Source organism: Procambarus clarkii, chromosome 67, assembly GCF_040958095.1.
Source record: "Procambarus clarkii isolate CNS0578487 chromosome 67, FALCON_Pclarkii_2.0, whole genome shotgun sequence".
NCBI classification, from domain to species: domain Eukaryota; kingdom Metazoa; phylum Arthropoda; class Malacostraca; order Decapoda; family Cambaridae; genus Procambarus; species Procambarus clarkii.
The window spans coordinates 30,959,511-30,983,818 of record NC_091216.1 but is presented as its reverse complement, the minus strand read 5'-3'; the positions used below and the strand labels follow the sequence as shown (position 1 = coordinate 30,983,818).

Genomic DNA, 24,308 nt, shown 5'->3' with positions numbered 1-24,308 from the left:
TGGCGTATAAATCATATTGACTCCGATGCTTCTCTAAAATGGCCAGATTTAACCTGGCCCCTATAATCTAGTTCTCCAACGTCAAGCATTAGCCTTCTTGCAAACTTCCGTACTTTCCTAATTTCTTTTTTAGCTTCACAAAATTCATATTTTATACCGGTGCTGTGTATTCATGTAATGATCTAGCACAAGCTGTGTAAATTGCATAAATATTGTGAACTTTGTTGAAGGAATCATTTCTCAAAGATTCCTAGTTACCTTGCACTTTAGAGACTTTACCTCTAATAAGGTCCCCCATGTATCTGCCCACTCCTGGAATTTGTTAAGGTCTTCCGGCAGCACGATATAGCCCCCTTCATTTTAATTTCATCATTAACGTTGTGTCTACAAACATTGACACATACGAACACAATCCCTCAGGTAGGTCATTCACATACATTTGGAATAGTAACGGGTCTAGGACCGATCCTTGAGGGGTACTGCAAACTATATTCCTCTAACCTGAAATTCTCTGTTATCCTTTGATCAAAATATTGTAAGTAACCTAATGATTTTCTGTTTGTAAATAACGTTACTGGGAGAACTAGTCGATATAGTCTGCTTTACCAGGATGATGGCAGGAGTCATCATCCTGGTCCATGATGGATTATGATGACGGTCCATGATGGATTATAATGACGGCCCATGATGGTCCATGAAACTAATTCCATATTGGACTTCGTTTCTTAATCGTGCACCAAATCGTGGTAGCCTGTGTTCACATTTATTAAACATTTTATGAGCTCTGAAGGACTATGAGATGTTTATAGCAATAATAACCTTGGGTTGAAAAGTTTCAACGCCCCTAAACTATTTAATGAATGTAAGCAAAGCTGCCATAATTGTTGAAAGATGTACAGGTTTCGTAAGTGGATGCATAAATGCTTGCCGAATCTTGGCCCAAGTGCGCGCGCTACGTGCGTGTCGAATAGGAGTCCAATAACCAAGTTCAAGACAAAAACTCACGCCAACGCGACTTGGAAAAACACAAAATTAGAAATTAGTTACACAAATATCAATAATCGTTGTTAAAGATTCGCTACCCGGAACAAAAAGTTCCAAGTAGCACGGGCTATGGTGAGCCCGTAGGATCAATAATCCATACAGCAAAATTTAAACCCGAAAGATCCCTTCACGAGGAACAGTAAGAAATATTAGCCGCACAGATTCATACAGCTTGTAGTGGGTGTTGCATGCTAATGTAGATTTGATAGACAAAACGTTACATTGACTTTACTGTAGAACTAATGAAGAGTTGACCAGACCACACACTAGAAATTGAAGGGACGACAATTTCTAGTGTGTGGTCTGGTCAACATACTTCAGCCACGTTATTGTGACTCATCGCCTGCTAATGAAGAGTTCTTTACTCACATAATTATCGAAAAGAAGGCGAAAGCTGGGAAGATTGACTTAACTGTAGAACTAAAGAATTCACATGAAACGTATCTACAGTACTGCTTACCTTACCAAACATACGGTGGCGTCCTTCGGTATAGTCTCCACACACTAGGAATCTCACAGCTTATAGCTGCTGGCAGGCAAGCCATGTGCGAGGGGCAGAGCTCCCTCGTAAGAGATCTTTACCCCTAGCCTTGCTTCCTGCCAACCACGAACGCAAACCTCACTATAAACCATAGAAAACTTAAATTTACTGCATTGTCACAGTGCTTAGTTCTACAGCTATCCATCAGTAATGACAGCGAGACTCGTATAGGAGTACGAACAACTGAGGTGCCCACCACTTACCTAAAGTGGTTTATGGACTATAGTGGTGGCCCTAATGATACCTCCCGCGGCGGGAGGATCATTAGGGTCACTACTACAGCTTACTGATCAACCAGCAAGTTATCTCTAGTCCTAAATATGTATCAGGAATAACGATATAAATATTCCAGCGCCAAATAAGTTCACAGATCGTATAGCACTCTCCGGATTTCCGTGTCTAGTACACACCACTGATTGAACTTTCAAACCAATGGTCGCCGAGAAAAACATTGGCAGGCTTGCGTAGCCAATGAGAGCGTCTCTCCACGAGTTTCACATCTTAGCGAGGCTAGTTTCCTGTTTGTTTACATGCGTGACTTGACGACGTTAACGACGGAAATGCGTACACAAACTAGGCTCAACCCTGTCGACCGTAGTTCGAGTGAATTTCGGGCTGTTTCAGCCAGAGTAACCTTAACCAAAAAAAATATATACATGATTAAACTTGAAAGTGTTAGCCTAGTTATAGTACCAATGCACCCAGTGTTCCATCATGATCAATATTTTCAATATTTCCACTTTCAAAACATAAGGTATTAAGTTCAATAAAAATCTGAAAACAATTAATATTTGTAAGACTTCATCCCGTGTACTGACGTATTATCTTCATGAAGTGTATATGTAAAAATTAGTACACCAAGTGCATAGCAATCATAATTTACAGCCATCCATATATCTATATCTACAAGGAAGAATGTGTTTGTCCAAGTCCACTACGGGCTCACCATAGCCTGTGCTACTTGCAACTTTTGTTCCAAGTAGCTGAATCTATACCAACAGTCTGTCTGACGTTGAAGCCAGACGCTTGGGGCTAGCCACATTAAATTTAGCAGGATTAATAATGATTTTATCGCGAGTGTCATAGGGAGTCCTGAATAGTCCCAGTATTCCCCTGAGTGGGGTGCACAGTCTCTGACTCCGTCACAAACTCTGTGAATGTGAAATTTTCTGCCCCAAGTTCATATACTTTCAACATTAGTTTCAGTAAGTAAATTCAGATATTGACTGGAGGTGAATGGGATGGGAAGAGAGAAATGCAGAGACAAACAAGAGACCGGGTACCCCAGCTAGTACCTGATAAGTGCTATTGGGGGAGTGTTTCATACATCAACAAGTGTACCCTATTTCTCAATGTATATACACTGAAAGTTTACTTTTGTCCTGGACTATGTTCAGGGTTAAAGTTTACCGGCTGGTTGGTCAGAATGCTAGTGTCAAGGCCTTAATAACCATCAAGAAGTTGAGAGGACTTCAGCCTACCACTAAACCATGTTTCGGCATTTGCTGCTTCATGTTCACCATATCTTGGGACGTTCAGATGCACTCTCGGAAGAAGAGCATTGTTTGACTTATTAAATGTACCGAGTACGGACGAGGTATCGATAGTAATATGTATCATCATGAACTTGTTAGAGTTTGCTTTGAACAGCTGAGTAAGGCCACATATACAGAACGTATTTTCCCTTCTGGTGAAGATTGAACCGACAACTCATACAGGACCCAGTAAGGATGTCATCACTTAGTCTATCTGGTTCCTTCCTTACCAACAGCCAGCTCTGAAATGAAGCCCCTGTTAGACTCCATAAGGAACCCGCCAAAAGTGCCTGTTGGATCTAAACACGCATGCGCCTTCCATCCTTATTTCTACGCTTGAATGCTGTAGCCGCTCTCTAACCTTGTCTATGTAGGACAGACGAAAATGTATATATGCTGGTTAGTATTGTATAAATGTAGGGATATATATGAGTGAAGTTTAGCCTAAGGAAACACCTAGGCAAGTATAAAAACTGGGCTGTTGATTTGTAGAACAAATTACCGGGGTTACCTTGAGGTTACCTTGAGGTGATTTCAGGGCTTAGCGTCCCCGAGGCCCGGTCGCCGACCAGGGCTCCTGGTTGCTGGACTGATCAACCAGGCTGTTCGACGCTTTTGCTCGCAGCCTGACGTATGACTCACAGCCTGGTTGATAACTGGGGTAACATAATAAATTGCTTCAAGCGTAGGTTAGACACATATGAATGAGCTTGGGTGGATATAGATAGGTAGCTGCCTTGTACAAGACTTAAGCAGTTTCATTTATTCTTATGTCTGTAATAGGAAATAAACTAAGAGGAAAAAACCTATTCGTCACGAGAAGGTTGCCAGATGTCTCAAGGGGAATACACATTGCTATACGGAGGATATTGTGGTCGCTGTGGGAAGTATACACACACCTCTCAAGCATGCGTCATACCGTGGACAAGACCTTGTTGTTTAGAAAGCGAGCCATATATATAATACTTAGGCAATAGGTTACCTGTTCTATATTATTGCTTGAGTTGTAGTACAGGGGTCAGATGTCCTGTACCAACCTGTGTAAAAAAAAAACTACTTCATAGATATTTTTGTCTAACTATATAATTCCAATCATGCAAAATTTATTTGAATACTTTCATTAATTGTATTACTTATTTGAAGTGTGTTTGGTACATCCATGTGTGAGAAAGGCAGTGTGTGTAAAGCACCTTAGCACGTTGCTATTTTGTCGCTTTGTACCCATACAATAATATAATTAAATGGGTACAATTCCTATCCACACAATACCCATAATATTTATAATAATTTCTGCATTGTTTGTATACCTGTAGGATGTTTCGTTACAATTATTAATTTGTCTACTATTCAACCTACACCTTTGGAATGAAAATTTATTTTACATTTAATGTAGTAATTGATTGCTTTAGTTTAGTGTTTGTAAGATTTTGGATATGTTGGGGTGGAGTTATCATAATTTACACAACATAATTTAGGTATTACAATATGGTTTTACGACACTTGGCAACACTATAAGAGCAGTGTGATCAATGACCGTATCATCAAACGCTATGGTCAAAAACAAAAATAAATAGCGTTTTCTTAGGGCTTACGTAGAATTGGTTTGGTTAAAATATAAAATAAGATAGCATAACCTCTCAGCTGTCAGTTCTCATTTTCTTTCAATCTAACAAAAGAAAACGTGAATATTTGTCTTACTGCTGTATGGTTTCAGAGTGACGAAGACAGTAAGCACGTTAGGATAATCGACCTCCTCCCTAGGCCAACAGTTTACCATTCCAGGGAAGCAACTCCCAACAGGTGCCTAAGTCCCGGCTACCTATTTACAGCTGCAAGTCAGCAGTTAGTTTAGTTCATTTATTAGACCACACACTAGAAAGTGAAAGGACGACGACGTTTCGGTCCGTCCTGGACCATTCTCAGTCGACTTGAGAATGGTCCAGGACGGACTGAAACGTCGTCGTCCCTTCACTTTCTAGTGTGTGGTCTGGTCAACGAATTCTGGTGTGTTTTGTATTCTATATATTTGGTTTTGTTACGCTTAAGCACCCCCCATACCCCTCCTGTGGGCGGTAGAGGCAAATAAATTACTGAGGAACTACATTGGGCACAGGAACTAAGACCCAAAATTCATTTAGCCAATCAAGTTACAGTCCTGATAAGTTAGTTACACATTTTCTTGAATATATCACAAGGGGTTCCTGAACTCTACTAGCCGTTCCTGCACTCTGCATGTCCCTTACTCTACCTTTTAATACTTGGAATAAATTTGTGTATATTCAAACTTCTCTACGCTGCTTTAAAGATTTACCTAAGTGTAAGCGGCCTTATTTCATTCATGGGAAAGATTAATATTTGAAGTCATTCATATAATACACACAACATATTGTGTAATCTTGTCAGGATGCAGGACAGGCACCGCGTGACAGGAAGGGAGAAACTCCTGTCGAAACAACCCTGAATTACAAGTTTGGCCTTGAATGAGAGAGGAGGGGGGACGGAGGGAGGAAAGAAGAGAGACAGGTAGAAGGGAGCGAGGGGAAGGAAGAGAAAAGGGCAAAGGGAGGGGAGGAAGAAAGAAGGGGAGAGTAGGAAGAGAGGGAGGAGGAGAGGGGGGGAAAGGACGGTAGAAAAATAGAGAGGCGGGGAAAGGAGAAGAGGAAGACGGGGGAAGGGAAAAAGCAAGAGAGAGAGAGAGAGAGAGAGAGAGAGAGAGAGAGAGAGTAAGAGAAAGAGAGAGAGAGAGAAAGAGAGAGAGAGAAAGAGAGAGAGAGAGAGAGAGAGAGAGAGAGAGAGAGAGAGAGAGAGAGAGAGAGAGAGAGAGAGAGAGAGAGAGAGAGAGATCGTTACTATTACAACAACTATTTCAATACTACTACTCAGCTACTAATAGTCCTAACAACAATACTATTTCCACCCTACAATGCAACCATGTTTTGTCCTCTGACATACGAGACGCCAGAGAGAACATTAGACTTCTTTTTTGTCTTGAGCATTAATTCAAATTATTACGGAGCCAGGCCCCTTTGTCATCTCCGTAGGGAAAAGGTTCCCCAGCAATTATCTCTGAGGAACAGTCAGCTGGGAGAGGGAAGGCTCTTCAAGTCAGGCGCAGCCCAGGATTCATCAAGCTTTTTACGCAACCACATACGAGGCCTGTATATCTTTTAATAATTATGTAGGCATTGTTTACATTTATTATACAGTTCACAAGTTTCGAAACTTCACAGTCGAATGTTAATATTTTTATAAACAGGTTCCTAGTGCTTCAAAGCTCATAAACTGTTTAATAAATGTAAAAGTCGTCAAGATTGAAGAAAGATGTTCAGGTTTCGTAAGTGGATGCTTAACTGCTTAATGAATCTTGACCCAGGTGGCAGATCAACGGTTGGAAGAATCCCCTCTTCCCCTACAGTCAACTCGGTAGGTAAAGGTATCCCCAACAGTCAACTCTGTGGATAAAGGTACCTCTGAACTCGAGAGGCAAGGGTACTCCCCCCAACAGTCAACTCGATGGGTAAAGATGCCCCCAAAAGTGAACTCGTTTGGGAAAAGTAGCCCAAAGTCAGCTCGGTAGGGGGAGTGGGGGAACAGAGCCCAACAGTAAATTGGCTGAAGGCTAACAAGGAAGTCTACATTACAAATATCGATATATCAGTACAATTCCTAATCGCGACACGTTCCTGATACTGACGTGCAGTCAATTACACATCATGGCGTGGGAAAACTGCCTAGAATCCTACATATTATACTCGTATATTTCTAAAAAAAAAAAATTGCCTAGAAGCCTACAAAATATTCAGCCTAGAAGCGTATAAAATATACAGCTTAGAATTCTACATAATAAAATGCCTGGAATCCTACATAATAAACTGTTTGGAATCCTACATAATAAACTGTTTGGAAACCTACATAATAAACTGCCTGGAAACCTACATAATAAACTGTTTGGAAACCTACATAATAAACTGCCTGGAAACCTACATAATAAACTGTTTGGAAACCTACATAATAAACTGCCTGGAAACCTACATAATAAACTGCCTGGAAACCTACATAATAAACTGTTTGGAATCCTACATAATAAACTGTTTGGAAACCTACATAATAAACTGTTTGGAAACCTACATAATAAACTGTTTGGAAACCTACATAATAAACTGTTTGGAAACCTACATAATAAACTGTTTGGAAACCTACATAATAAACTGCCTGGAAACCTACATAATAAACTGCCTGGAAACCTACATAATAAACTGTTTGGAATCCTACATAATAAACTGTTTGGAAACCTACATAATAAACTGTTTGGAAACCTACATAATAAACTGTTTGGAATCCTATATAATAAACTGTCTAATATCGTACAGATAATTAATTGTAAAAATCATAGATAAATAACAAATATTTTGGAAGTGCTTTACTTAGGAATACAAAAAAAAATGCGAACCTGTCCTGATTTAAGATAAATAAAATCATCCGAAACTCGAAAGATGTAGCAAACATCATTTAAGGAAACAACCACAACCACACGACATTACCCCTTTATAGACCGAAGAAAACAAGAACAAAAAACTACAACAAAATGTAAACACTACAAAACAAGAACAAACAAAAATGACTATAAGGAACCGTGGGCTGTGTATGTTCGTGTGTTCGTATCCGCACCGCCCGTGTTGCCAGCTTGTCGACTCTCTAATCCTTGGCCGCGCTTCTCTCAGTGTGCAAGTGGAGCTGTCTCTGGCAGGTGTTCTGTCCTCTGTCCCATCTTTACACGTCTGCTTTTTCGACTGTCACGCAATTTCGTTTTATACTCCAGAAAGTGAGAGGTAAGGCTATACCAACGTACGTTTCACGAGTGACTGTAGTGTGGATGAATAATAAAGATTTGATTTAGAGGGATGAAGTTTACCTCCTGCCTCCCGTGGTAGGACAGGTAACCAACCATGCGGGTCCTGCTGGACTACTTGGTGTATAAAGGTGGGGGGAAGGAGAGGCTGTAGGTCATACTGCCACATGTGAGATTGCCGGTGATATATTGGAAGTGATATAGATTGATATAATAGTTTCGTTGGCATCTTTTATTGCTATTTCTATTTATAAAGTACTTTGGCAGAGGTAGGAACGAGATACAGTAATTCTAACATATTACATATATATAAATTTGTCTGGGGATGGGCATCCATTGTATATATACAGTACATATTGGGCTTATATCGAGGCCCTCCCAAGGTCTATCTACTGACCCTCCTCAGGATGCAACCCCACGTCAAGCTTACTACCTCATGGGTACCTATTTACCGCTAGAAGAACAGATGCATTAAGTGGTAGGAAACTTGCCAACCACATCTGTCCCACCCGAGATTCGAACCCAAAATTCCCAATTGAGAGTAGAGAACGAACCCAGATATTACCACACTATATTGGTTTCTTCACTCGTCTTCTTACGTAATTCACATGACTACCACTGTATTTAGTGGTAAAACCTGTTGCTCGAGAAGGTACCCCATGCTTATATATGAAAGATGGTAACTATATGTACCTCGACGTGCCTGTGTCAAATATTGTCTACCTTGTTTTTGTATAATACTCGAGGAATCTGTCTGAGGATATTCCTTGGGCAAGTCCTATGACACTAATGCAATCTTGATATATTGCACAAACAATATTTAATGTATTTAAGGCTAAACTAGTTGGTCATTATAGATTCGTATCCCGTGCCCTCCCACACGCCGGCACGTAATGGGTTGAGGGTGTGGTTGAACCAGTGCACATTACAGGCAACAATGTTGAAATGCATCTCCTCCCACAACTGAAAAGGAAGAAACGTACGTCCTGAACCATTATAAAGTGTAATGGTCCAAAACTGACCGAAACTTGTTCATTTTCAGTTGTGGGTTCAACTCTTCTGCCACGTTCTGACTCATCGTCTGCACATACTTCATTTAGTTTTAAGTATTATCCAATAAAACGTTTATAGAGATTTCTTAACTATATTTACGTTATGCCCGAAACGCTCTCCGTATTAGTGGTTTTATGTAATGTACATTTCTTGTTTTCTCCACTGTTTCCTGTGACAATTTTGCTTTTATATAGTTATTATTATATTTAAAGAAAATAACCTAAGAATGGCCTAAAATTGTTCAGGTCAGGACAGTAGTATCAAATTTAGTTAAAACTGTAATATGAAGTTTTTTAATATAAACAGACGAGAGTTGTGAAGTAATAACGTACTTGAGGGACAACGTCAACTTGCATCGCATGGACTTAAAAAATTATATTCTTAAGACCTATGCGTCATTGCTTCAAATAACGGATGACGAATCCTCCTGACTCGCCCAGATGGTACTTATATTGTCGGTATTGGGCACGCCTTCCTGAACTTTGCGTTACCGGGGGGGGGGGGGGGTGGCTGGCGCTTGTGCGATCATAATCTTTAACTTTATTTACATAACCTTCAACTTTGGTAAGCAGGACGGACGTTAGTCATGCCTTAAACTTTTTTTCAATATTTAAATGAATTTGTTAAACAGACGTGCCAGTATTTGTACCGGCATCTGCTTCCGGTAATGTCAATTTAACCTGTTTAACCGGTCGTTGCGGGAAGCTTCTACAGGCTTACGATATTTGGCCAGTTCTTCAGAGGCAACTCTGCTTGAATATTGAAATACACAAGCAGAGTACCCTGTCATCCAGGGTACTATGCTTGCTCCTGTACTTTTTCTCATTCTATATGTAAAAGTTCCGGGATGGGGAAGAACTAAGGGGCCCCTAGGCTGAGACGCACGCAGCTTGACACAAAGCCTTGACTACAGTGGGTGGGCAAATGAAGCATTTTAAAGCGTGTGCTGGAATATTAAAGCGGCTAGATTGTTAACGGTTCAGACAGGTAGCAATTAGCATAGATAAAACATTATAAAATTGATTTTTGCTTCCCTGCTTTGGATTGTGCGTGATTCGACAGGGTGTCTGGAGATAAATGAAGGGATGAAGTGTGCGAGAAAATGTGTACTGTGGGAACTTAGGGTTTAGGTCCCACGTCTTAACATGTATGTATTGTGCTAGGTTACTAAGGTTTTGTTATATAACTTTCTATATACTTTCCAACGGTTTTTATAGCATTAATAGGTTTTAGGTTTAAGTGGAAAAAATACTAGTTGGCAACTCCCATATTACCCGGTTTTGTTGGGTAGTCGACGCGACAATCAAAATGAAAGTAATAATGTAGGCTTTCTAATGGCAATAATAATAAAAAAAAATTAAAATTACCAAAAAATCGCAACCCATTAACGTATAATGCATATAGGTATGTTTATAATAAGCAAACGTTACTTTTCTATTAGATTGGTAATAGATAATCCTATTAGCTACCGTGACAATTATATTTTCCGCCTTGTACGGAACGGAAGAATCTAAGGAACGATATTGTATGCCATACGCGTCTGGCTGTGACGATTTAGTGGTTTTGCGTTTCACTTAAACATTTGTGTTTTTTGGGTAAAATTATATGGCAAGAATACCTTGAGATAAAAATGATGCGAGTAGGTGTGCAACCTGTCCTCTTACAAATTACGTCTGAATTTTGCCCGTTTGCCCGTAGGACCAAAAATGGACGTAATTTGGAAAAAAATATGATTGAAATACCATTTTGGATTTTTTTTTTTAAACGGTAAGTTTGAGGGTCCTCTGATAGGTAGGAGGGCAGGAAATTCTCCTAAGGTTTCAAAACTTCATGGGAAAAAACGTTAATTGAAAGTTTCCTCTCCTAACCTGACCGAGTAAGCCGGTGGACTCAAACAGAAAACGGGACAGTACGTTACTTTCGTGAACAGGTTTCATTTCAAATTGGTCCATTTTTGGCCATAGCGCGCATATGAGCGAAAATCGACGTTATTTTTATGAGGACGGGTTGAGGTGTGCATGGGACCAACATTTGGATAAAAATGTCTAGAGCAGCCAACTTCGTAAAATTAGTTTCCTGATGTTAAACTGATATCGGTCACAGATTAGGTTATTTATTTTGTATTCACTATTCCTGGTGTAGAGAAGTGCTAGAAAACTTATCCCTATAGCGCCTAGGAAATGAATCAGATTAGTAAAAATAAATCTAGAATCTTATATTGAATGACATGAAATTTATAATGTCTAAAGTACTGACGTATATTTAAAAATATTTATGGAACCCTAATACCTGTATGTATTTCCAATTTATTGGTGTTCAGGTACGTGGAACTACACAAGTTGACAATGCTTAACCATGAGGATTTGTTCGTCCGTTTTTTTCCCCAAAGATGTTGAAGGCCAAATGGTTGTAAAATATTAATGCAACATTACAGATTACGTCATGACTGCCTCACCATGCCATAGAGCCGGACCTTGTACTCAAATACCATCCATCCATGCAATGGTAACTTCCGCATTCAACCCCACCATTATCTGGGAGGGAGCGGGCCTCCCCCCTTGTCTTCTTCCTACCACCCAAAGACGAACAAGGGCTAAATGAACAAATCCACAAGGGCCGTGATGCAATAGACTTAAGACAGCGTCTGGGATCATCCCGGGTGTTAGAATCCTCACCACGGCCCTTGTGGATTTGTTCATTTGATACATCACGCTATTGTGAATTGTGTGTGTAAGGGCTAAATCCTTATAAGTAAAGAGGCAAATCGTAGGCAGGTATTAAGACTATGGCCACAACACCTCCCCTCCCCCTCCCCCTAGTCTACACACTGGAGGTGTACAAGACAAGACAAGACATGACTCACTCTTGAGGCCCCTCATTATAAGTGTCCTTGGTGACTCCTGGTACGGTCTCCCCCACAACACATTACCACCCAGCACATGTAGCTTGGCTGTCATTGTTATTTTTCCTGCTCGTCTGCAGCCGAACGTACATATTACATGTATCCTGACTTGCTTTTTTTTCGTAACTTGTGTTCACTGTTTAAGTAACGTGGGCAGAATCCTGCTAGCCTAGTGGGTGGTTTCAATATGATGTTATTTGCATATTTTAACTACACTGGATAGTAAAACATGAAATACAGGCAACTGTAATTACCGATGCTATAGATAACCTTTGTTACCCCAGATTACTTCGTTGGATAACTTGACGGAATTGTCACAGAAAATAAGTAGAGTAAAAAAAAAATTGAGCGCTTGATACAAAAAGTAGCGTGGGTTCCCGGAGAACTTCAGTGACACGGTGAGGGGGGGGGGGGGGGACTGGGACCATGTGAAATGAACTTTTAGCTATACCTAGTTGCGAGATAGGCAATTAACTTTACCTACTTACCCTGACGGAAAAGGTTCTTCGTGGCCACATCGTTTAACCTGACTTTAAGAAGTGTTTAACAACTTTTTATGGTTTTATTCTCATGTGGACTTCTCAAGAGTAATACACTTTGCAAACTGATACTTTTTCCAAAGTTTCAAGCATAATAAATTCAACCCCCAAGACACACTAGTTGTAGCTTAGTTTAAAGTTAAAATTCCGACCGTTCATTTGAGATTTATCTTCATATGACTAAATATAGCCTAAACCTTCCCGTATATATTTTCAGAATACGGCTAAACAAGCTTCAAATAAAAATAATTTTAGATTAAATTTATCACTGGATAATAGTCTAGAAATGTTATGAGTGTAAGGTATTTATCTCACTTGACGTATGCTCACCACCAATATGTTGCAAGTCGGTGGGGACTAGGACAGGTGTGGAGCGGTGAGGGGGGATGACTCGCACCTGCTTCATGTTTAATGCAAGTTTCTTTACCTCGCACTTTTGCTTTAATATGCATTCTTTCCGAATGTTTAAATAATATTACCTTTTAAATGTTTACAAATTTTTGTCATCCGTGGTTCATCCTTGATTTCCATGGTCATATACATTGCTAGAGCTTTCTTGCAGCCTTGGAATCTTTGCCATATCAGACGTTTAAGGTAGTAAGTGTTCGTGAAAAGGCCGGCGTTTGTAATATTACTTTATGATTAATGGTAAAATATGACTGGAATGGCTCCTAAGTTTTCCTACTTGAATGATCGCATACTTGTAGATTATTTTTTAGTTAATGCAATTTAAACATTATGGATGCTGCCACAGACACGTGATATACACTTCCTGTTCTAATGAACAGGGCTTAAATACCAGTGTTTTCTTATAGATTCGGTTTGACTGAAGATTTCTTGTATAACTGTGACTTTACGCAACATTTATTCATCTTGTATAAATGCTCAAATAATGGTTTGGAATCGATAAAACAATCTCCTTTTCATTGTACTTGTATAACGCCAGTAAGTCTCTGTACAGAAACATATATAATGTGGAAAGTTGCTAAACTTTCTCGCTATAGGTTCTCTGAATTTTTCCCCCACTAAAAGAATTAACTAATGTTTTTTAGAAATTGTACAATCGCTTTTAAAATTTAGTTGTAAATTTTATTTCAAAAGGCTCTTACAATTTTGACACTTAACTTTCGCCTTGTCCTGAGGTGTTGATTCACTAGATGTATTCCTAGGGCTTTAGTGTTTTCAAAGCGTCGGAATATTGTACAATTTGCTACATTGGTGTGTAATTACATGAACTCTTTGTAACACGGGTGCTTTACTGTAATTTCTATGTTAAGTCCTTAAATAGTGTAATTTTAACTTGATGAACATTCTCATCGACTTGAGAATGGTCCAGGACGGACCGAAACGTCGTCGTCCCTTCACCTTCTAGTGTGTGGTCTGGTCAACATACTTCAGCCACGTTATTGTGACTCATCGCCTGCTAATGAACTTTGTAATTTTCGTTGCTGTTAAAACCTTGTGCTATCAGTGACTATCAAACCCGGTATCGAGGGTATACTTGTATAGTCACCCAGGGTACAGAATTAAACCAACATAGCGGTTTCAAATACTGTACTTAATTGTACGTTAATGTTAATCTCAACCATGGATCATTAAAGGTTTCAGGCTCCATTGGTTCATTACCGCATATTTAGGCTAAGCAAATTTGTAATTCCAAAAATTGTACTATAAACTGAAGTAAAAAAAACTTGGCGTTGTTACAAGGTCTCCAGAATACGGGCGATTTAGACAGAGGTCGCCAGAGAAAGTGGAAAGTAGAGCCGACTAATGCCATCCTCTCGGTTTGAATGAGGTTTTGCCACAAAACTATACAAGTCCAGTTTTTAATTCATTTATTATGTACTCTATACCCATCGTGTAGGGGGGGGGATGATTAGGGGTACTTAATGGGCTCAGAAACTGGACCCTAAAATTTTTTTAGCTAAGCAAGTTAGTTTTGATAAGCTAGTTAGTTTAATGTATATATAGACAATGGGTTAGAGAACGCCCACAAATAGTCTCTAAGCTAAGTAACTTACATTTGCGGTGAGCTAATCTCATAATTTAACTTGCATATTCACTAGACTACATCACAAACTTCCTTTAACAAATTTAAATTTGGTTTATAATTCATCACATTTAATTCGGTAAAGATATTAAAACAATACAGTTTGACTTGGTTACAGATCTTGGTAGCAGTCTGTTTCTGGAAATAAACTGCCATATTGTAATGGTTCTGGAGACTACAGAATGGGTTGTATAGTACTTTTGTTATTAGCTGGGTCGTTCCCAATATAATCGTAATAGGCCATGAATATGTTCTTACAATGTCAGATTTAAGTTGCAGTTTAACACTATCTTCATTACCAGGTGCTGAAGACTGTCGTTTTAGCTTTGGTCTATTTTAATCATCACTAAGATTGCGAGGATCTTGGTTTGGCTTAAGTTATAGTAACTATTGACCACCAACCCCCTCTATATTGCGGTTAAGTCTAGCATATTTTAACTGCTAATTATCAATTATAAAGAAACTCCAACACCGTGAGGCTACATAGTACAATTTACTGTTTTGTAGGTGAACTATTGCGTGACTGGCGGTGCGAGGCCAGCCGCCACCTCCCGCAGGCTAGCTCGCTGACTGTGCTACTTAACCTGATTACTGTGACCCCCACCAACCCCTACACTACTGTTCATAGTTCATTGTTTTGCTTATTTTTCCCTTGGATTTCCTTAATATGGATACTTTTGAATGGCTTTATTTCAGTTTGGTTCCGGATATTTAGGTTTTCGTTTTGAATTTATAATTTGAATGTTCCTGTAACTAAGTTAAAAGTATTCAAAAATGGTCAGTGTAGCGGGTACATACATAGTCTAAATGAGACCAGTATTGAATGGGTGGTGAAACACACCCGTTTTACGGGGATCGACCTAGATAAGGCCACCAAAGACGATGATATGCGATGTAACATTATTAAATATGTTAAGGTTTTAGAAACTGCCTATATATTGAATGTTTTACTGTTTTTAATGGTATTGATAACTTAAAATTTAATTTACATTGTAATATAAATATAAATTCCACTTGCCGGATATGAGGTGGACGTGTAAATGTTCGGTATACAATGATTGAAACCCGTTCCCATGATACTTTCACAATCTGACATTTATGGATAAAATTTGCGAGCTTATATAAATAAAGAATGAAATAAAACTGATGTATATAAAATAGTAAGTATTAAACTTTCTGGTGGTGAGGCAGAATACTACAATAGGAATTTAGGGAATCTTGGCAATGAAGAAACATTTACGGATACAAATAAAAACTAAAGACAGCAGTGGCTCAGATTCTCTCCTTACGCCCGTGTTTGATAGACTTCCAGCAGAGGGTTATTGAACAAACATTGTGAAAGTATCGATTTCAGGAACTTTAAAGAACCGTTTCATAGCCTCCAAATTTGATACATTCGTAATAGCTTATGCAGACTTGCTTATAGAATGAAATGAAAGCACTGCTTACATTCCAGATCTTTTAACAATGCTAACTGTTACGACTTCTTGGTTTATCCAATCAAAATGGCCATCATAAGGCCCGGTTTATCCAGCCTTCTGCTGAATATCGAATGATCCTTAATGTTCTAATCGATGCGCGAGACAATGGTAGCAAGTCCAACTCGCCGACTGATGTAAACCAGAAAATATAACAAAGCAATAATACCAACTACACTGGGGAATTTATGTTAATCTCGCAATTGTGCCAGTAATTTCCCGCTCCAGCAAACAGGATATTTGGGTATAGCAGGGCACAAACTTATGATAAAATAGGCACTCTGTAAACCCCAATAATTAACCCAGTCTGGGTACTGTCACTAAACCGGTGGCGATAAGTAATTTTCTAATTCGCTACGCAAGTGATAATAACTCTTACCTTTGTTGACCAGACCACACACTAGAAGGGGAAGGGACGACGACGTTTCGGTCCGTCCTGGACCATTCTCAAGTCGATACACCCTGGACCATTCTCAAGTCGATATTCCTTTCCCCTTCACCTTCTTGTGTGTGGTCTGGTCAACATACTTTAGCCACGTTATTGCGACTCATCGCCTGCAACTCTTACCTTTGTTATTCAATGAATCGATGAACTTTAATCTACTGTATGCCCTATTAACGGAAATAAGTAAATATTCTGGTAATGGGGTTCAGTTCCTGAGCTCATTATGTGCCTCTTTTTCCACTACTACCCACGGGATGGGTATGGGGTGAATATTTGTAGAAAATCAAATACTCGGTTTGACTTATGCTCACGTCCGACTCGTCCTCAGGCTAGCATACTACTGAATTTAAATCTAGCTGGTAGGCAGGGCTTCAGACTATATCGCCAGAGACGCAAATTTTTCATGTCTTATTCTGATTAGTTACAACTGTCACTTTAATAAATTTTAAAAGATGGAAATATAAAAATATAATTGGTGCTACAAAGCGCCCTAACGTAGCTTTAGATAATCGTGGATACTCTACTAGCATGTTGCTGCTCAGGTTGTGAAATTCTCTAAAAACATGTTTCAACAGGCTTCACTTTTAAGACAACCTTGCTACTGCCACTAATTTCCTATACATCAATCGCCTATCATTAATACTGAATCGCGTACAAACACAACAATCAATTATACTCGACAACTTACCCCAATTGGGATCCACATGGTAACCTTTTAAGTCGTGTAACATTGCTTGCCTTGCCATTCTGTGGCGAAAACAGGTTCTCGACCGGCTTCAGACATGGTAGTTACATTTATATTATTAAAGCCCTGAATTAAGTTAAATTATTTCAGACGTTAATTTGTTTAGCACCTTACATTAAATAACTAGACACGTATTAAGCATCTCGTATGCAAATTTAAAACGGCTTCCTGCAATTTTGCTTGCTGCTTTATTCACCCCCTTTATTTCATGTGACAAAATTCCCCATGCATAACGATTTGCATACAGTATTTCACATTAGTTAAGATTTTACTGTAATTTACATAGATTAATTTAATTAGGAATTTTAAATAATCTCGCTCGCCTGGCAAAGTTCAGTTGCCTACTGCTAAACTGTTTAAGGTTGATGGACCCAGTCAATAACACTAGCAGAAAACAAATGCGAACTTCCACACTGACTTGCCTGTAGTGGGAAAAGGTCCAGATGTGTATCATAAGTAGTGGCAAAAAAGCGTTAAGAATACTTATTTTACATGGGCACTTATAGGAGGAGTGCTGAGCCCTACACTTTAGTGTAGATGCATGGCTAATAGGCGAGACAATACTCGGTACGCAGGTCGTGCTAACCAAACAGTGAGAATACATTAAAAAACAAATATATTTTTTAAAGCTGCAGTGTGTGCTACTGAAAGACGATTACAAAAAGTGACAAGTATAAATTATGTGTGGGTGGCGTTACGTTCTGTAAACTAAACTCTCCTTATGCTAGAATATTTTTATAGAAAAGACTTTGTATACTAGATTTGGCAATTTGGAAACTATCTAGTATATTTTCAAACATAATAGTCCTACAGATCTAAGCAAAGTGTTTAAACTATAAGTAATGAATTGTATTAGTTTGATAGCTAGTGATGCATACTTTTTAAGACATTTTATATTGATATGGCACAAATAGAAATAGTTACACATTTTTAGTTTTAGAGAAGATAGGTGAAAGGTAACTTGGTCTACAGAGAAATGGGCAGAAAATTTACATAACTACAGTACTTTAGTTGACAATTAAAAAAAAACATTTTAAATAGCCTAATTGGTAAATCCTAATTTCATTTGCAGTCTAAAGATTTATGATTTTAATTTCAGATTAACTTCAAGGAAGCGCAAATTCACGGCCATACACGAAAATGATGATGCAGTGGACAAGTGTTGTGGTGTTGGTAACACTGGTGTCGGTGACCTCTGCCCTAAAATGTTACCACTGCAACGACTGTGGTAACTCTAGAGGAACAGTTATTGATTGTGGTGAAGATGCCGATGTTTGCATGGTTAGTATCCCGACATGGGATTTTTATGTACATATTAATTACTTAAGTGGACTAGAGGCTTAAATGGAGGAAATTTCCAATGCTATACATATTCAATTTGGTAACAACAACATTAACATCAAATTTTTAAATTTCAGAAAATTGATTTTGCTGGCCGTATAGCGAAGATTTGTGGACAAAATAGAGTTTGCAAACTGAAAGAAATTGAACATGGTGCTGTCAATGCTTGGAATTCTGTGAAGAATTTTTTTAGCAATCTAGATACAGGCAAGTTTTAATTTTGGTTCAAAGCAAAACAAATTGAAATCTGTGTCTTATTGCTTGTATGACTTTAGTTGTATTAGGTTAAATCATAAAGTTAAAACTAAATTTTCATTGTAACATTTTAAGAACATTATAAAATGTTTTACCTACATTTGATTAGTACACTCTTGCTAATTTTGTGTATGTTTAGCTTTACATTAGTACAATTTTTCCCATCAGAATGTTAGGCCAAAATTTCGAGTTTTGATAATTGTGCTGCCAAGTCAAAATTGTACCCATAAATGATAATATTTGGAATGCATGTTAAAAGTACGGTACTCCAAAACTGGTCTTGATTTCGTATGAAAATCCTAATTAGAGTAATTTTTATTTGCAATACACGAATTAAATCTACAGATTCTTAATTGCAATAATTTTAGGTATTAACGTTCCGGATGATACGCAAGCGAAGGTGATAGAATGTTGTGATGACGATTACTGCAACTCTGCTGTCACCAAACTCATGAACCCACTCCTCATCCTCCTGCCTCTCCTGATGTACTTCTTGCAATACTAAGGGTACAGCTACTGTAGAGGTAGTACACTATACTTTGTATCGGTTTTTCTAAAATGTCTAGTATAGAAATTACTAAGCTTTCATTGCATTTTGAAAAGCTATTTTTTATGGAGAATTTTAGATCGCGATAGATTTTTGGTGTAAACAGATGCCTATACGGTTAATTCGAATAATTTTTAAGACGTCACTGATATTTTGAGGCATTTATTTGTGCAATGAACTAGTTTTTTTTTTAGGTTCAGCTACTTGAAACAAAGTTCATAGTAGCACGGGCTATGGTGAACCCGTAGTGGACTTATTGGCACAGGAGCGGGGCTGTAGAAACTAGGTGGGATTCTAGATCCTTGTGTGCATTGTCATTACTTAAATTTTCCTATGGTATCCATGAAGCAATAAATATACTTTTACGCAAAGTCACTGACACAACGTTTCTGTGAAGTCTTGAAGGTAACATTGTTATGTATAAGCAATTTGCAGTAATTGAAAGTTGACACAATACTAGTTTTAAGCGTTTACTGTAGTTTTAAAACTATAGACCTAATATTAAAACGTGTCGACATCACTTGGTTCTATATTTTTTCCATGACATGTCTGCATACAGACTGGAATGATGTGAAGTCTAGGGTTTTGTAAATGGAAAAACTAAAGCATAGTTAAGCTTGCTTAGGGATTTCGACAAAAGGGACTGTATTTTTTAAGTCTTGACTATGGAATTTTAATTCTCACAACCGAATATTGTTTTGGTCGGTGGTGGGTTTGTGGTGGTAGTTCCATGCATATGTATGTATAAGTATGTATAAATAAATGAGTAATATAGTGAAAGACGTGTTACCAGAGTTCTGAAAATTCGTACTACAGTGTATGCATGTGTTCTTGGGCTGTGATGCTTGTGTTAAGGTTTCTTGTCAATTTAATATCCTGTCTCTTTCATGTATTTGAAGGTATTCTTTGGGGTAGACTTTTAATCAACAAAATGTGGAGGTCTTTATTTTGCTCAGTGTGACCAATTTCATTAAATTTCCTTGCCTCTTCAAAAAGACAATAAATGGGGTATAAATGTTCATGAAAGCTACTAGATTGTAGAACTGAATCTTGAGGGTCAATAGTTTGCTAGGGGGGATCTAGATTAGCCAAACAGGCTTAATGTCCTAGACAACAAGAAATCAAACTATTAATTGCCCTCGACCAGCCTTCATACTATACACCCTCTGCTTATTTTTTATTTTTTTTTTTGCTCCTATAACTACTTTTTCCTCAGCTCTTCGAACTTCCACAAACCTTGAATATGATGCCTGCACAACTTTCACTACTTCCATCCACTTTTGTTCGTTTAACTCTTTATATTCCACAGCTAGAAGAGTGTTTCTTCAACCTCAACGAGGTTGAGTAGGTGAAAATCTAGTTTATAGATATTCCACAAGTCTTCGCTAATTGCACAACAGTGGTGGTCCTGGGATCGTCCCAATACTTTACCTCCCCTCTCCCCCCTAATATTAGTGTCTCGATTAAAATGTCAAGAGACTTGTTTAGAAAAAGGCACTTGGTGTGCCTTTCGCAATGAAACTAGACTTTATACTTTGCTACCATTTCCAACTTAGTGCATTGTTTTGGTAATTTACTTACGTTCATGTCAAATGTGAGAAGAAAGGGGGGGGGAGGGAATTTGTATAAAAGACTGCATGTTTTTTCTTTATTTCTAAATTGACCGGAATATTTTCTTTGCAGGAAATCATTGGTTCTCGGATGATAAGTTTCTGCTGTACAAACGACTGCAAGTCTACACTGTTGAAGCTTTATTTGTGACCCAACATTATTATTAAGAATGTATCGACAAAGTTGAATAAGTTATAATTCTCATTGTTAGGGGGACAGGAAGCCTGTGTGTGTGTGATTATAATGTCTCGAGCACACAGTCTGTAGTCTTGTATGGAAGTTCCCTACCTCCCTAGGTCCAACAACTGACCGTTCAAAAAATATAACCCTATCACAGTTGCCCAACTCCAGGTACCTATCTACTACTACGTAAACAGAGGCAATGGGTGAAAGGAAACATGCCCAACAATTTGTTCCGCCTGGGGGATCGAACCCACGATCCCGATTATGAATCGAGAACGAAGCCACTGCATTACAGGACCCGATATAGGTTGTAGTACTACAAGTATACTACAGAGAATTTAATGATTACCCTATGGGGGCCTGACAGTAGAGTGAATAGTGCTTGGGATTCGTAATTCTAAGGTTCCGCGTTAGATCCCGGGTAGAGGCGGAAACAAATGGGAAGTCTTTTTCACCCTGATGCCCCTGTACACCTAGCAGTAAATAGGTACCTGGGATTTAGACAGCTGCTACGGGCTGCTTCCTGGGGGTGTGTAACAAAGAGGCGGCTCGGTCAAGGACCGGGCCGCGGGATCGCTAAGCCCCGAAATCAAGATAAGCATTGATTTTAAGTTATTTAAAACCATTACACAAGACTCAGACTGGTAAGTTAACATAAATATCGAATACAGGTTGTTTATTGAATTTTTAATATTGTATTGTCCCACTTGTATTAACTTCATCATAATTTAGGCTGGGCAAATTAATCTTTTAATGTATTTAATCCCGAAATATTCTGTGCTGTAGAATGTAGGTACTTGGTTGTTCCAAAATGTATAAGAGTTGCTTGTGCCTTTATTCTATAGCAATTATTATAGGTATATATCCAGAAGACAAGATAAAAGTTTTGTTCTGAAGTGTACATGTCTTAATGTCATGTGCTGTATGATAATTGGAAGCTGTGTCTAATGTTCCTTGAAGCAGGAACTAGCTTTTAACCCGAATCTTTACCTTAAATCCTTTAGTGATAAATGACTATGCAAAAGCAGCTTGGATTATCCTAAGATGTTAGAAACGTGAAAGTATTTAGTTTTTTTTTTTAGTTGTAGGAAGTTAGTGATTGTTGAATGAATACTTTTCTTTTGCAAGAATTTCTTAAATACCAGATGTATAATTTTGACGCATGCAAGAAAAAGAACACGTGCGCAACTGTTTCCAATAATTTGATTTTATGACCAGGTGTGCAAAACTACATGTAATTATGGTCAAATTACTATTCCTATTGCAGTGAAAACATAATTCAAATGTCAAAAGTGGACTAAATTCTTTACTAGTCAATTAGGTCATTTACCTTTCTAGAAATGCGGTCATAATTAAAACATTTATAAAGCCTCTTATACAATTATGGTATAAATAAACTTAATGGCACTCCAAACTTTACTTACTTACTTACTTTGTAATCGTTTTCTCGATTTCAGAAAATATTATAAGTGGCTTGTGAAATACAAATGACTTAAATTTCAGACACGGGTATTACATGTACAGTATACATCTGCATGTAAAGTGATATCTGAATCTTACTTTTCTAAATGTAATATTTCAAAAGCATTAAAATGTGAAATTTATATAGTTTTAATTATCCGATTCGTTTTAATGACTGTAATAGAGCACGACACTGAAAAAATGAACTTTAAGTACATTAATCCTATGTAACTGTCATCCAGTGCAGTTCCTAGTGTGCTGTCGGTTAACTGTGGGGACTTGTGTACATTGTTGTTCATGCTCGGGTTTTGTCAAAAGACTACTCTCCCTTTCCCTTATTGGAAGGTATGTAAAGATTAAATTATTGCATGCATTTCTCTAACCGTTGTATACTAGACACCTTCTAGTCAAACTAGTTCTATAATCTGGGGGGGGGGGAAGTGCATTATCAGAACTGAGGGTTTATTCAATTTTGTATTCTACGCCAGTTCATTTTCATGCACCAACATAAGTTTTTTATTGCAGTTGACCTTCGCAGTGCCCTCGGCCAGGGTTTGAAATGCGTTTACGCAACTACGCACGAACATGTATATCTTTTCTCAAACTTTGGCGGCATTGTTTACATTAATTAATCTGTTTACGATCATCGAAACTTCCCATACAAATATTAAATAGTCTACTAGTCTTTTGGAGCTCCAAATTTTTAAGTATAAACAAAGCCGCCAAAGATTAAGATGTACAGATTCGCAAGTATATACGTAAATGATTGTTGAATCCAGGCCCTCGATAATAGCTTTGATCTTGATCCTTCCCATCCAGCGCTGCTCAGAATCACAATACGGGCTGGGCAGTTTTAATAATATAAAAGGAGTTTGCTGGATCCTCAACCATGTTAGTACTATTAACAAAGTTGCAGTAGGAGTGAACTATTAAGTGATAGCTGTTTTTGGTGAGATGTACTAGTTTTTGTTCGCATTCAAATACATGGAGATATGTGGTGAGAGTAGTTTTGGGGGACAGTTTAGGTGTGATCAGATATTCAGCAGCAGGTAGTGTATGCTAGAGATACTTAAAACCCTTGGGAAGTAGCAACACAATCGCCTATTGTCGGTCACTTATAGATGTATGGCTCTTTCTGCATGGAAATATGCTGATAGACGAAACGGCAAGTCCAGATTTCGCTTTGCCTCAATTGTATAATTAGTTTCGTATTATCGACTCCTTCCAGACATGTGATTGGGTAACTAATCAGGTTTGTCATGAATTTGAAGGCCAGTATGATATAGAATCCATGAGACTAGTCTAGTCATTAATAATTTCATACATTTGTGTCTGTCTTCAGATAATCATGTCTTAGGGAGATAAAATCGATAAGGGATGATATAGAATCCATTACAATCGGTAAGTACATCTTAGATAAACCAGTAGAAGCCTAGTTATTTAAGAGCTCAACACGGGTAAATTACTTAATTATCGCAAATTCTACCGATACTCGTGGAAAAACACAAACATTTGAAAAAATATACTCTCGGTTTTTTTCAACCATTTTTTGAAACCATAAAAATGTAAATCTACGACACTATAAACGCGCAAACTTTGACAATTCTGTGAGTGACTTAATAAAGAAGGTAGTTACGCATCGCATCTGAAAGAATATTTTTGTTTACCTTGTAGGGGGATAGGAAACCTGTACTTAGGCTAATCGAAGTGCCCTAAAGTACTGACCTTC

At 38.2% G+C, this 24,308-nt stretch overlaps 1 protein-coding gene and 1 long non-coding RNA gene across 5 annotated transcripts in view; one reads left to right on the top strand and one right to left on the bottom strand.

The window, feature by feature from the left end:
• LOC138355329 (uncharacterized) overlaps positions 1–24,308 on the bottom strand; it is a 419,561-nt gene that overhangs the window by 344,833 nt on the left and 50,420 nt on the right. The gene's annotated exons all lie outside the window — the stretch shown is intronic.
• Positions 7,771–22,722, top strand: LOC123767562 (uncharacterized). Of its 2 annotated transcripts, none has more exons than XM_069310622.1 (5): positions 7,771–7,949; positions 18,281–18,462; positions 18,600–18,729; positions 19,146–19,301; positions 21,008–22,722. In XM_069310622.1, exons 2-4 carry the CDS (start codon positions 18,322–18,324, stop codon positions 19,280–19,282), a joined length of 408 nt encoding a protein of 135 aa, XP_069166723.1. In that variant the 5' UTR covers positions 7,771–7,949; positions 18,281–18,321; the 3' UTR covers positions 19,283–19,301; positions 21,008–22,722. The 2 variants fall into 2 exon arrangements, with proteins under 2 accessions (XP_069166723.1, XP_069166724.1); XM_069310623.1 differs by having other exon boundaries at positions 7,812–7,949; positions 19,146–19,284.